General features: G+C 36.5%; 1 protein-coding gene across 4 annotated transcripts; it reads right to left on the bottom strand.

Moving 5' to 3' along the window:
* Positions 1–882: 882 nt before the first annotated feature.
* Positions 883–9,414, bottom strand: LOC137740271 (calmodulin-interacting protein 111). Of its 4 annotated transcripts, none has more exons than XM_068480122.1 (11): positions 8,907–9,414; positions 8,643–8,801; positions 7,386–8,230; positions 6,655–6,859; positions 5,566–5,773; positions 4,188–4,666; positions 3,386–3,812; positions 3,128–3,208; positions 2,717–2,907; positions 2,454–2,636; positions 883–1,550 (listed from the first exon to the last, which is right to left on the bottom strand). In XM_068480122.1, the coding sequence occupies exons 1-10, from the start codon at positions 9,183–9,185 to the stop codon at positions 2,496–2,498; spliced, it is 3,015 nt and encodes a 1,004-aa protein (XP_068336223.1). In that variant the 5' UTR covers positions 9,186–9,414; the 3' UTR covers positions 883–1,550; positions 2,454–2,495. The 4 variants fall into 4 exon arrangements, 2 of the variants coding, with proteins under 2 accessions (XP_068336223.1, XP_068336222.1); XM_068480121.1 differs by having other exon boundaries at positions 883–1,547; XR_011069156.1 differs by lacking the exons at positions 883–1,550; positions 2,454–2,636 and having other exon boundaries at positions 2,852–2,907; positions 3,382–3,812.
* Positions 9,415–13,947: the final 4,533 nt, after the last annotated feature.

Genomic DNA, 13,947 nt, shown 5'->3' with positions numbered 1-13,947 from the left:
ATTGTCTCATTTGCAATGCTTGTAGTTCTCATTTGGAAGTTTTGTCAAACTCAAGAGGAATATCTAGAAGTATACTCGCTTGACCTTAATATGCTATTTTCCCCTTAGATTAGGAGCATTTTCCCACTGAATTTTTGCTACCTGACGAGGTTTCAACTAGGCAACCATCTTGGGTTGGTCATGCCTTGTGTGCATTCTACTTGTGTTCTAAAGGCTTTTAGTTTTAACTTATTGCTACTTCTCACTTTTCTACTTAGACTATGGATTTTATCCTACCTTGGGTTTTACCATAGCCAAGTTTTGTGAGTTTTACTACTTATGCATTCTTCCGTCTAATTTTAGACTCTCATTCGCTCATTGTGCCAACTAGAGGAGAAGACTTCATCAACTATTTATACATCATCACGTGAACACCTCATGCACCATCTGTTACACACTTAAGGGAAAGTGTTGCAATCCTAAATTCATTAAGAGTGTGAATGTGTAAATCCTAAAAGATTATATATAGGAATCCTATGAGATTTAGAAGATCTTTCCTTGTACAACTTGTATTTCTTTTGAAGCAAGTTTTTCTCTCCCTTGTTAATATAAATAAAGGCATAAAGCATGAAAAATTCATGACCTCAAGCCTTTCTCTCTTCTCCTTACCGCGGGTTCTCTCCCTCTCTTTTCCCTCAAAAAAAATAAGCCTACAACAACGTATATAATTTCCAACAAATTACGCACTTTACACTTCTATCGCAGATTGTGATAAAGGGCTTGTTGGGAATATAGTTTTTTGCGAGATTTGTTTTGTGAAGTTGTTCAATACTTAATCAAAGTTCCACTAAGCTGGGTCATCACTCCTCAAATTTCGGTTTCTTCTATAAGGATACTGTACTGTACGATACAAAACCGATTTTTATTCTAAGATCTTGGTTAATGCTCTTAACCACTTTGATTACAAACGCTTTACGACCACAAATCTCTTAAGCAACCATATGATGGAAGTCCAATAAATTTAGAATAAGAAAGCACAAAGGTTCTATTTTTATCACTATTTTCTACATTGGTTCATATGCTAGCCAGCTCAACAGAAAATCTTTTGTCCACGTAGAACTACACTCACTGCCAAAATTGATGGTTTTTGTAGAGACGATGACAGATTTCCTGGGTTGCAGAAGAAATCCTAGACCAGAAGGACCCGTTGCCCCTCGCGTTCAAATCACAGCACAACTGAATGCACATAACATTCAGATGGAACTTATCAGTTCACTGGTGAGCACTGACTGCAAATATAAGAAGGAATGAGAGCCTCGTCTGCAAATTTACAATCAACTCTGTAACGATGGGTATGCATGCATTTCTTTCAACGGAGGAGCCTATTATGGTACTCGACTGGAGGATGTGAAGGATTCTCCAAGGCTTCAACCTCCCCCAGAGACGAGGCATAACCTTCTATACTTGGGGAGCCAAGGATGCATCAAACTTGCGCGACTACTCTGAGAGTGCCAGGAGTGATGCTAGTAAAGAAAATGCTGAAGGAACATTAGGGTAGATGCTTATACCTGCTTAAACATAGTAAAGAAAACCATTTAGCTAGTTGATTTCTCAATAGGAGATAAATTTCACACACAGAAAAACGTGCAGACAAACTACACGAACCTAGATGAGAGGGAGAGAGGGTAAAGAAGTTAATGAATGCATCACAAATATCCATATCGTACATAAGTATATATTCTTCAAAAATAACAATTAAACATAAGAATCCTCATGCAAAAGAGATGAAATAAACCCAGCTTGGGTTCTTCGTGTACAAACTGTGAACTACCAAACTACATTGTCCTTCAAAGAATTTGGATGATTCTTCTGTTTATTTTTATTTTTTTCACATAACAGATCTTTCAACTCCATACAAGCGAAGACATCCTAATTGGAGTGACTATTCAACTTTCAACGAGGGATTCTGCCAATAATGGCAGATAATCATTTTGAGGTAACTAAGAACTAAGAAGGTTAAATAGTATAGAAGCAACAATAGTGGAAAACAGTTTAGGATTTATGCTAATCAACTTCTGAAACAATCCACAGAGACATGTAAATTTGACTCCCTAATGACCATTCTGTATTATTATTAGTACTGCAGTCCACCCTACCATGATGTCACGTACATAAAATGACATGTATCGTAAATCTAAGATCAGATAATATCAAATTCATTTCCTCTCCTAAAGGCCCCAGTCACTAATGGATTTATTATAGTAGGAATGAGAATTTGCATTAATCAATACTCCAAAAACATCCAACAAGAATAGTGCTATAGCAGGCTGATCCCAAAGTCAAAAATAACTTCAACAGGGTCTGGATTAAGATCAATATAACACTAACAGGTTCTAGAGCATATTGACTTTCAGCATATCAACCAAAATAAGAAATTAAAAAAATACAAAGTAGGCCAGAGACGAAAGGCTTACAATCTGGGATGCATACTTATCCACTCACACCCTCCCGATAGGTTAGTTCTCTTTTGTGCCAGAAAGAACAAGTCTTTGAAATTTGTCGGATAGTTCTTGATAAAGATGAATTTCTGTTGGCTTCACTTGTTTAATTGCAGTTTTTAAATGTTGCATTTTTACTTCTGAGGCATCAAGGCTCTCCTGATAGAATAAATAATCATGGATTGATGAACTGATTCAGAGAAACAAAATTCATGCAATAAAATAAGTAATATTCAAACCTCCATAGCTGCAACGGCCGCTTCTCGGCAGATTAACGATATATCAGCACCGGTACAGCCTTCTGAAAGACGAGCAAGTTCAGATATTGTGACATCAGAACTGCATGGTATCTTGCGCAGATGGATATGAAATATCTCTTCCCGATCAGTCTCATCTGGAGGTCCCACATATAGCAGCCGGTCAAAGCGTCCTGTCGAAAAAAGAATTCTATTCTCAAGGAAATTTTCAAGTTGTTGGAGGAAAAGAAAGACACTTACAAAAACTCATCCATCTTGTGTGTACAATGTTACAGGAATGCACCTGCTACCCATGAGGTGGGTGAACGTGAATACAGAAAATGTGTATTTGTGTGTATTTGTGCTGGAGAGGGAGAAGGAGAAGTAGAAAGAGGAGAGAGAGAGATGTAGAACCTGGCCTCAGAAGGGCACTATCGATCTTGTCTGGCCTATTTGTAGCAGCAATAACAGTTACATTAACTCTTTCATGCAAACCTAATTTTAACAGTATAGATCAAGTCAGAGATTCAATAGCAAAAATGATGATTGCTTAAGTTAGAATCCTGGCTAATAAAGATTCTACATATTGTATAAAAAGAAAAAAAAGCCTTACAAACAAAAAAGAGAAAAAGCTTATAATTGTGGATCGAGTAATGTAGAACCGTTACCAACCATCCAATTCAACAAGCAGCTGACTCATAACCCTATCCGAAACTGAAACTCCGTCACTTTCCTTCCCACGAATGGCAGCAAGCCCGTCAATTTCATCGAAGAATATGATTGCTGGAGCATTAGCCCTTGCTTTCGCAAACAGGGATTTCACAGCCTTCTCAGATTCACCAACCCATTTGCTAAAAAGTTCTGGACCCTTCACAGCAAGGAAATTTAGCCCTGCCTCAGAAGCTACAGCACGAGCCATAAGGGTTTTGCTGCATCCAGGAGGACCAAACATCAGGACCCCTGTCGGGGGCCGAGTCCCGATACGCTTGAATGCTTCCCGGTGTTTTTGAGGCCATATTACGGCTTCCATTAACTGACTTTTTACCTCCCTTTGACCACCAACATCTTCCCAATTAACTTTCGGAACTTCAAGTATTACCTAGAAGTTTAAGGGAACAGATTAGGAGTATGAGTAGTTACATCAGTGAAATTAATATGTCAAAAATATGGCACATTATATGATTAAATAATACTAACAGTGAAACATTTGAACTCAAGACAGTATTCTATTGGAACGTCAATCCAAAGAGAGACAGTAAATAACTTGTATGTACTTGTAGTTGTTTAACAGCGGTTGGATTCAATAATTTGTACTAAAAGCAAGCCATTTGCTATCTGGTCTTGCATTCTACGATGGGCTCATAAAGAGAAAGAACCCTCACTTAATTAAGATAATTTAGGCATACTGGAGCTTGATACACAACATATACTAAACATAAATGACTGCCTGGAAACATGGAAGTATTAAACTTACTTCCCGCATGGCACTAGGCCTCACTCTCATCCTGGCCTTTTCAAAATCCTCAAAAGTCACTTTCAAGACACATTCTCCTTCAATGTCATTCAGAAATTTATCACCATCTCCAATTGTTCCCTTTAAATGCAAGGATGTCTCTAAAGAAAAATCCAAATGTGAGACAGATGAAGATCTGGAATCTGAGTAATCCATCGATATATCTGTCGTATCTTTTGAGAAACCAGGTACATTTAGACCGTTAGAACAATCTTCATCAGCAATAGATGTTTGGTGCAAACAATCATCAGAGTATTTCGATTTGACATAACGTCTAAGACAATTGAAGGCCGCTTCATTACAAAGGGCAGCCAGATCAGCACCCACGAAACCGTGTGTAGCAATAGCAAGATGTTGAACTTGCTCGTATGAAAGAGATTGCTCCATTTCGCCGATAAGAGAATGAAGTATCTCCAAACGTTGCTTGGGAGATGGCACACCTGAATGTTAATTTTCAAAACAAAAATAATAATTACATGTCCTGGTATTTGTAGTAACTACCTTTCTCATAGGCCGTATTTGTAGTAACTCATAGGCCAGTGTGGATTGCTCTTCTAATATAAGCGTGTTATTAGAAATTAGAAAGTTAGAAACCAATTTTAATTAAATATATATAGATTGTATCAACATTAGAAGATAAGGCTGTCAGATACCTTGTGGGTAGTGGGAGCAGGTCAAGTAGTTCATAGGGAAGCTTTGTTGTTTAAGCGAGCAGTTTCATTTCTTTTTTATTTATATTACAAAACTATTTTTGTCCAGATATAATTAGGTTTTAAATGGTCACGGTAAAAGGGAATAGAAAATGGGCACAGAAGGGAGAATCCCCTTTTGAGTAGCCTTGTATTTGCGTATTTCTTGCTTAAAGATTTTAGTGTAGGTTGGTCTAAGAGCTTGTGTGTTGAATCCATTGGTATACAAAAATATTTAATGAAAATTCTTTTTTTTTTTTTCTTTTTTTTTTTTTATATTTATTTTTATTATCTAGATCCACAAACGCTGTGTGTATGCATGGGTGTGGATGTCTTTCTCCATTTAAATAATTATTTAGACATTATTCAACTTTAAGCAGTCTCAGATCAATAGGGAAAAAAAATTAAAGGTCGAATGTGAACAATCTAAAACCAAACCCAAGGAAGTAAACTAGACTAATTATGACATTTGCACCTGAGCCTAAAACAAGGATGAAGACCACCAGAATTCCCATCAGTTTGTCAAACCTCTAACAGACCAACATATTAGATGGATACCTATGGTTTTCTTACTAGTATAACTCCGGAATTATTTAAAAAGGTTTTGTATATGACAAAATACAATCAACACTACAAAAACTTCATATTACCTATTTCAATTTCCCTGTCAAGTCTTCCAGGTCGTCTGAGTGCAGGCTCAATGCTATCAGGCCTGTTGGTAGCAGCAATTACAAGTACACCTTCAGTTCTACTTACACCATCCATCAAATTCAACAGTGTAGCAACCATTCTTTGAGATAGCTCTTCACCTCCTTCTTTCCTTGCAGGTGCGATAGCATCCAGCTCATCAATGAATACCTATGGAAAGAACTAATTAGAGAAGACAATATAGATATGTGTATTGAAATAACTAATTTAACAAAGGCAAAATCTTGGTAACATAATCAAATTTATTAAACCCCATTCCTGCATATATACAAGTACATACCTATAAAAACACAACTCTTCATTAAAGATCTTAAACAGTACAAGATACGTGAACAAGGAATCCACTTCTAAAATAAACTGTACATAAATCTGGAGCAACACCTCAATCCTAGGGGAAACCATCAAGCAAAAAGAATTCCGACGAGCTACAAAACAGAAGCTTTCCAATCTGACAAAATAACAGAAAAAAGGATACTTCCCTAAATTCCAAAGTAAGTCTACAAAAGGGATTCTTGCTTGCATACCTTATTTATTAAACAAAACCTTCTAAGTTCAATAATTCTTTATTAAGTATTCAGCTGATTTATGGCTTAGCAAAATTCCTCAAAGTTAAAGCTTCAGTGATAATTCTTTATAGAAATCAAGCCCTTGTCTGCTGTAAGATGATAGATATTTGGTATAATTCTAGGAGAGCACCTTTTCCAGTATTCAGTTACATTCTACAAGCATAAGATGGCATTTGACTCCATGCTATTTGAAAGTTACACATAAGAGAGTATGTAAGAGCATGTTAGGTTTTGATATACAAAAGTAATCAACAATATTAAATCACTTTAGATTCCAAATTTAATAAGCATACAATTTTCAGTGACAAATGCCAAAAGATAAAGAATTGAACAATTGAATGACAGTGTGCATAATTTTATTTGTATGTTTGCATCATTTAAAACTTAAAATAAGTTCTAACCAGAAAATAATAATGAACCCTTAAAATACAACGCATGAAAACTGAAACAGAGAAGAAACCTAACCACAGAAGGTGCAGCTTGGCTAGCTGATTCGAAAACTTCTCGCAAAGCTTTCTCACTTTCTCCAAAGTATTGACTCACAAGTTCAGGTCCATTGACAGAGAAAAAGTTAATGCCAGCATCATGGGCACATAATCGAGCCAAAGAAGTCTTTCCCGTACCAGGAGGACCATGAAGAAGCACTCCCTTTGTAGTTCGTAAACCAAGACTAATTAAAAAAATATATATGCATAAATAAATGTACTAAAAAAGACTGGTTATAACTTATGAACACACCAAAACCAGATGTTTCATCAAATGGACATGTAAATTGGTTATCTTGTGGAAGACAACAATTACATTTCTTATATTTTTCCATTGTTCAGGTATATTTCCTACGTCCGAATCATTCAATATATACATCATAGGATATTCTAATACCTTAGTAGTTAGAAATTTTATCACTGGTGGCTGACAGATTCCACATAGATTGACAGCTTACCTTAAAAAGATTTCTTTATGAATGGGGGAGCACACCATTAAATGGTTAGTACAATCTTGTAATTAACCATACAGCTCATACCTTGAACATGTTAATAGCCTTTATATCAAAAGAATATACCCGCCCGCCACAACCAGAAGTATTTAAATTAAACAAGAAAGAAACAAATAATGTGCAAAAACCCAAAAGTTTAGCATCACATGAAAACTTCAGTCAAAATATTAAGAAACAAATAATATGTCATATGACATACCTTGACAAAGTGTCCATAGAGGAGGAAAATATGATGTCCTTCAAAACTGCATATTCTTTACAAAGACCCCCCAATCTTGAAATGTTATCTCCTGTATTAGCGGCAGGATCATTACATTCCAAATTGGATAGATTTCTTCTCTGTGGAGTTTTAGATGCTTGGTTTGATGGCAAATGGAAAGATAATTTTGTTTCTCGCTTCACTAGAAAAGCATCATTTTCACAGCCCACTACTTTAGAAGCCTCATTTAGCAAATCATTAGCATCACAGCTTGACAAACTTTTAGCACCAATCACTCGGAGTAAACAAAGTTGTGAGAGCATTGGGATGGTGACAAAATTTCCGCAAAGTAGACAGCGAGAATACAACCATGTAGTAGCACATGTCTGCATAAGTCTTTTGGTACTGTCATCCCCTAAAACCTCTTCAACATCAAAAGAATTAACAGATGACACATTGGGAATGGTTACACCTGCTACTGACTCACGTAGAGGTGAAGTTACTGGACTAGTACTAGACACACTTAGCTTTGATCGATTCAATGGTGTCTTAGGAGATGCACCCATTCCCTTTTCAGAATAATGGTAAGATTTTTCAGCGGAAATGTTGACAGAGGTATTGTTCATGGTTAATCTATTATTAGAAGGAACAATCTCCAAAACTAACTCGTTGCAGTCGTATACTGAGAGGCAATCAACTCCGGTGCCACGTGGTTTTCCTGACTTACCCAGAAGACCAGCTCCAAACTGATTTTGTACAGAGTGGATGAATATTACCCTGCCTGATGGAGGACAACCAATTGTATTTGAAAGATTTGAAGACAATAGCACTTCATTCTTCGTAACCTGAGATAAAACATAAGCCACTATAATTCGAAACTTCAGATTCCCAAAGGCAGGAAAACTTATCAACTAACCAACAAAGGTTTCCATAACAAATTTTACCAAACTAATTCGATAATTTTTCAATTTTTTCTGACCCTAACTACATGATGCCATTTTCAAATTCAACATTATAGTTCAAACTAGAATATCACCATAGTTTGGAAGCACCCTTTGGGAGATTAGTAGTTAGGTATTTACCGTCAAGAGTTTAGACACATACTAATGTCATATGTTTTACACTGTATTGAATAGTAATGAATCTCCTAAACATATTCTTTTTCTTGAACCCGTTTTTCGCAATTGCCATATCAAATAAGGTTCCACAAAATAGAAAGAAAAGGAGGAAAAAGAGTAACCCAGTTGTTATTCAAACCTTAGAAGATGGAAAAATTGTAGCAAGAGCAAAGTAGTTCCCTGCTTCATTAGCCAACTGCCCACAAGAACCAATCCCAAAAGTTCTAGCACATTCATCTGCTAAAGAACAGAGAGGAAACCCATCTGAATATCTACTCTTCGAGCTCGGAAGCGACACCTGACAATCAAACCAATGCCGAAACACCGAAAATTAAACCCAAATACAAAACAAAAAAAACACTCGTTTGAATTGCTTTGCCAAACGAAAAGGCGAAAACTTTACCGAAACAATGGAGCCAGGAGTGAAGGAAGAGGCGACCATGGAAGGCTCTGAGAGCCAAATTTTGCAGCTTTTGGGGTCGTCCTGAACGTCGGCGACTCGGGCAACGAAAGCAGACTTAGCAATCAGAGATGGGTATTTGATCGAAGCTTCCTCGATGAAGCTCGCAAAACCCTCTGCTGTTTCTTCGAAATCAAGCGACCCATTTGACGAGAAGTTGTGTGAAGAATTCGATAGCCTCGATTGGGTCTTCGAATGCTTCTTTCCTTTCGCAGAAGGCATATGCAGATAGTGGATACAGTACAATACTAACAAGGTTGATTGCTGTTCGGGAGACGGTGTCAAAAGAGTATGGGTCTTTCGAGTTCAAATGATCCCGACGGCCGGAAGTTCACTTGGCAGCAAGAGTTCGAGTGGTTGGCGTGGCGGTAGAGTCAAAACTACTGGGTTGGCGGCAGAGGGAGAACGGGGGAAAGGGAACTGAAATTGTCGAGTTTTAACTTTTTTGCTAGGTTGAAAATACCCGGTTGTAACTTAAGCTAAGTTTAAATAATAGCTTCGTCCAAAAAAAAGTTTAAATACATCTCCTTAAAAAACAAAAAATTAAATATATATATATATATTTTTTAATACATCAATATTTTTACACTGAAGAAAGGGAGAGTTTGGCTAAACCACACAATGGGCAACCTAATTTGGTATTGAATTCGCCATCCACGAGATTTAAACCTAAGACCTCTCACTTTCAAGTGAGAAATACCACTAGACTGTAGTACTGAGTGACAAAAATAGTTTAAATATTAGCGGTTGAGATTCGATCTAATGGCTAATTAGACATTTGCATTGACATACTTCTACCTTTATCTCAAAGAATATGATACAGTGCAACAAAAAAAAAAAAAAAAAAAAGAAGGTAATTCTCAGTTTATTACCGTGAATTTTTTTATTTTCAACATTTCATAATTAAGTTTTTTTTTATCCTAATTTGTTACTTAAAGCAAGGTTCTAAAAGACGATAGGTGCTAATCGGGCGGTGGGTTGGGGAACAAGCATATAATTTGTCTTCATTTTAGTATTCAACAAGTTTCTTACGATTTATTTTAAAAAAATGCAAAATGACAGTTATCTATTTTCTATCTAAGTAAGTCGCAACCTAGGCAGGTGTCTAGGTGTGTTTGGACGGGCTAGGTGGGTGCTAGGCGATTTAGGCGGGTGCCTCAGAAGGTCTAGTGCCATTTCTAAATTTTCAAATGCCTAGGCATTAATCAGGGGTGGCCAACCGCTTAGCTCCTAGGCGGGGCTTAAAAGGTGCTAGTAGGGGATTTTTAGAAGAATGACTTAAAGTCATAATTCTATGACACTTTCATACATCTGTTGAGCTATATGTTAAAACAATCGTTAACTTGTGACCTGGTGACCACATGAACAATGACTGAGCGCAACATATCAATCTTGGACCCACATAGATATTAAAAAAATAAAAAAAGTGAGCATTGGGATGCGGACTCACTACTTTCCCTTTCCTTCTCCCTCACCATCCCTCTTTCCTCATCTCTATTCGACAGCCACCAATTCTCTATTTCTTCTTCCCTCTTCAAATCAAACCTCCCGTCAAAACCCAGAAGCCAAAAAAGCATGGCAGCTTCTCTTTATTTTCCTTGGCGCCTCCGTCCTCCAGTCAAACTTCGCATCAGGTCTTGTAGTAGTTAAATACAACAAACTGCCAACAATCTTCCTATATAAACCTTCATCAGCATTCTCACTACCATCAGATTTGCATATTTTTTTCATTTACTACAAGTGGTGTACCAACTAATTTGCAATCCTTTAGCCCAAAATTTTCTAATAATGTATTGGCATACTTCTTTGGAAGAATAAGTATGTTATTCTCAGTTTGTATTACTCCTAAACCAAGAAAATGATGCAGAAGTCCTAAGTCGTTCATCTCACATTGTTTCATCATTTCCATTTGGAACTCCTTAATCATGACATTTGAGCTATCAGTGTAAATTATGTCATACACATATAGAGAGACAATGAGAATACCTGCATCAGTTGACTTAATGTATAATATGTCTTCATTTGGGCTCTTTTGGAAACCATACATTAAAATAGGCATCAATCTCATCATACCAAGCTCTAGGATTTTGCTTCAACTCATATAGAGCTTTCCTTAATTTGTAAACCTTATATTATTGACATTTGATCACAAATCCCAGAGGTTGTTCAACATACACCTCTTCATGTAAAACACCATTAAAAAATGCAGACTTGATATTTGGAACAATTTTCATTCTTTTTGAGTTGTCAAGGCATTAAAGTTCTAATGGTATCCAATCTTGCCACTGGTGCAAATATCTCATTAAAATCTACCCCAGACTTTTGAGCATAGCCTTAGCCATCAATCTTGCTTTATTCTTTTGCACAGAGCCATCCAGATTCAGTTTAGTCTTATAGACCAATTTGACACCAATGACGAGTTTTTCAAACGGCTGACATCGAAGACGGGTTTTTCAAATGGTCTATCAACCAATTCCCAAGTACAGTTCTTCTCTATCATTTCAATCTCAGCATTCATTGCCTTTTTCCATACTCATCCTTTGATGCTTCTTCAAAACACTCAGGTTTAATCACATATAGATTGCACATCTCATACAAAGCTTTAAAACTTAAGAGGAGTGATCATACTCATGTGAACCTGTGATAGCATTTTGACTATCATGACTTGCAAAAAAAGTAAAGACTTGATCATTTTGATCATGTGACAATTCTGCAGACAGTAGTTCACCATTTCTTTCTTCAATCTCAGTTGTACTCCATTCATCTTCATGTATTACTCATGTATCATAAGCAATATGTACAATCATAGTTCTCTCAGTCCTTGACTTCCAATCTCAACAAGCACTTTCATTGGAAATAATCATTTTTTCAATTTCCAAGTTGTAGAGCCTATAGCCATTTTCACAAGTTTCATATGCAAGAAATATACATTTAGAGCTGGTTTCATCAAGTTTATGTCTCAACTTATTAGGAACATGAGCATACACAAGGATTCAAGCACTTTTAGATGTCTGAGTCTAGGTTTTCTTCCACTATAAGCTTCAAATGGAGTTTTTCTATCCAAACCTTTAGTAAGACATCCATTGAGAATATACACTGCAGTATTACCAGCTTCTGCCAAAAAAATTCTAGGGGGATATTTTTCATAATCATCATACACTTGGCCATCTCAACAGTAGTCCTATTTTTGCTTTCAGCCATCTCATTATGTTGTAGTGAGTATGCCACAGTAAGTTGTCGTTCTAGTCCTAGATTCTCACAGAACTAAGTAGACTCCAATAAGGTGTATTCTCATCCTTGTCACTTCTTAACTTCTTCAGTTTGTAACCACTTTGTAGTTCCACTATTGCTTTGAACTTCTTAAACACGCTAAATGTCTCAGATTTATTTCTTAGAAAGTAAACTCAGCACATCCTAGTGCAATCATCTATGAAAGTAATAAAATACTTATTCCCAGCCCTAGTAGAAGGTTGCATAGGACCACATATATCTGAGTGAATCAATTCAAGTGGAAATGAAGTTCTTTAGGTTGCTTCTCTTTGAAATGCATTGTCAAGTGCATAACCTTCACAGCTAGCTTTTGTCACTTTCAACCAGTTTTCTAAAAATCGGTCTAGGCAGTGCCTAGGTGCTAAGCGGCGGAGCCCCAACTTGATTTAGGCCAAAGCGTTTACTTAAAGTGGGGAGGATTTAGGCGCCCACCTAGGCGCTTGCTAGGCGGTCTACGCGGCAGTCTAGGCGGCTGCAAATCTCAAACTTACTGCAACTCTTGCAACAAATCTGAAACTTTCGATGTCATACGTAGCAGCAAAGCCTCAACGATCTTCTGCAACTTGTCGTCTATGAACAAATGAGAGAGAGAGAGAAAGAGAGAAAGGTATTTAACATTTAATTTGAAATGGCGAGAGCTGTAGATTCACTGATTCAAGACTCTAGAATGGCTTTGAAAGGGCTAAGGGAAGAAGAAGAAATGAAAAAGGAAGAAGAAGAAACAAAAATGTATAATAGAATAGGGCTTTTCAATTTTCAAGGGGTCAAAATGTATGATTATCTGGGACTCCACCTTTGGGAATGTGAAAGAGGTGGGATGGCACACGGTTTTGAATATTGAAACCACCCACTACTTGGGCTTTATGTTTTTTCAAAAATTTGAGATTTACATACATACATACATATGTGCATACACACACACACACACACACGGTTTAGAATTATATATAGGGGTTTGAGATATATATATATATATATATATATATATATATATATATATGTTATATGAATTATTTGGATAATGTTTTTTTTTCTTAGACCATCAAATTATGTAAATAAAATAAATAACATATAAAAAATTATCTAGATCCACCTAGCCGCCTAAGAGGACTCCTAGGCGCTGGGCTCCAACTCATCGCCCGACTAGCGCCTAGCGTTTTTTAGAATCATGCTTTCAACCCTAGCATTCCAACCACCATTTTTTGTTCCTAAAGTTGCTTAAAGGCATTTACATTCAGATGACAATCTTCTATGCCAAATCATTGCAGATTGACACACATTGGCTCTCATTGCAATTTGCATTCCTGGTTGTAACTTCAACGGAAACTTTATGCTTACTTTCATGAGAACCTTAACAATCAAGTTGGAGAAGGTACAATCATCATAAAATTCCACCTTATTGCCTCCAATGTTGAGAAAATATCCATACTCCATCATTTGTTCCATACTTAGCAAATTTTCTTTCAAACCAAACATAAACATTACCTTATATACATATATATATATATATATATATATCTTTTGCCTAGCTTACTTTCAACCACAAGATTACCTTTTCCAACATCTACAAAATTTCTTGTACCCATTTCAACCTTTGCAACTACACTTTTGTCAATGTCCATGAAAAGATCTTCTCAATCAATCATATAATTGTTGCATCCACTATCAACATACCATACATCTTCACATTTCTTCACAATAGCAACATTACATG

This window comes from Pyrus communis, chromosome 7 (genome assembly GCF_963583255.1).
Source record: "Pyrus communis chromosome 7, drPyrComm1.1, whole genome shotgun sequence".
Taxonomy (NCBI): Eukaryota; Viridiplantae; Streptophyta; class Magnoliopsida; order Rosales; family Rosaceae; genus Pyrus; species Pyrus communis.
This window is presented reverse-complemented; position numbering and strand designations above follow the sequence as displayed.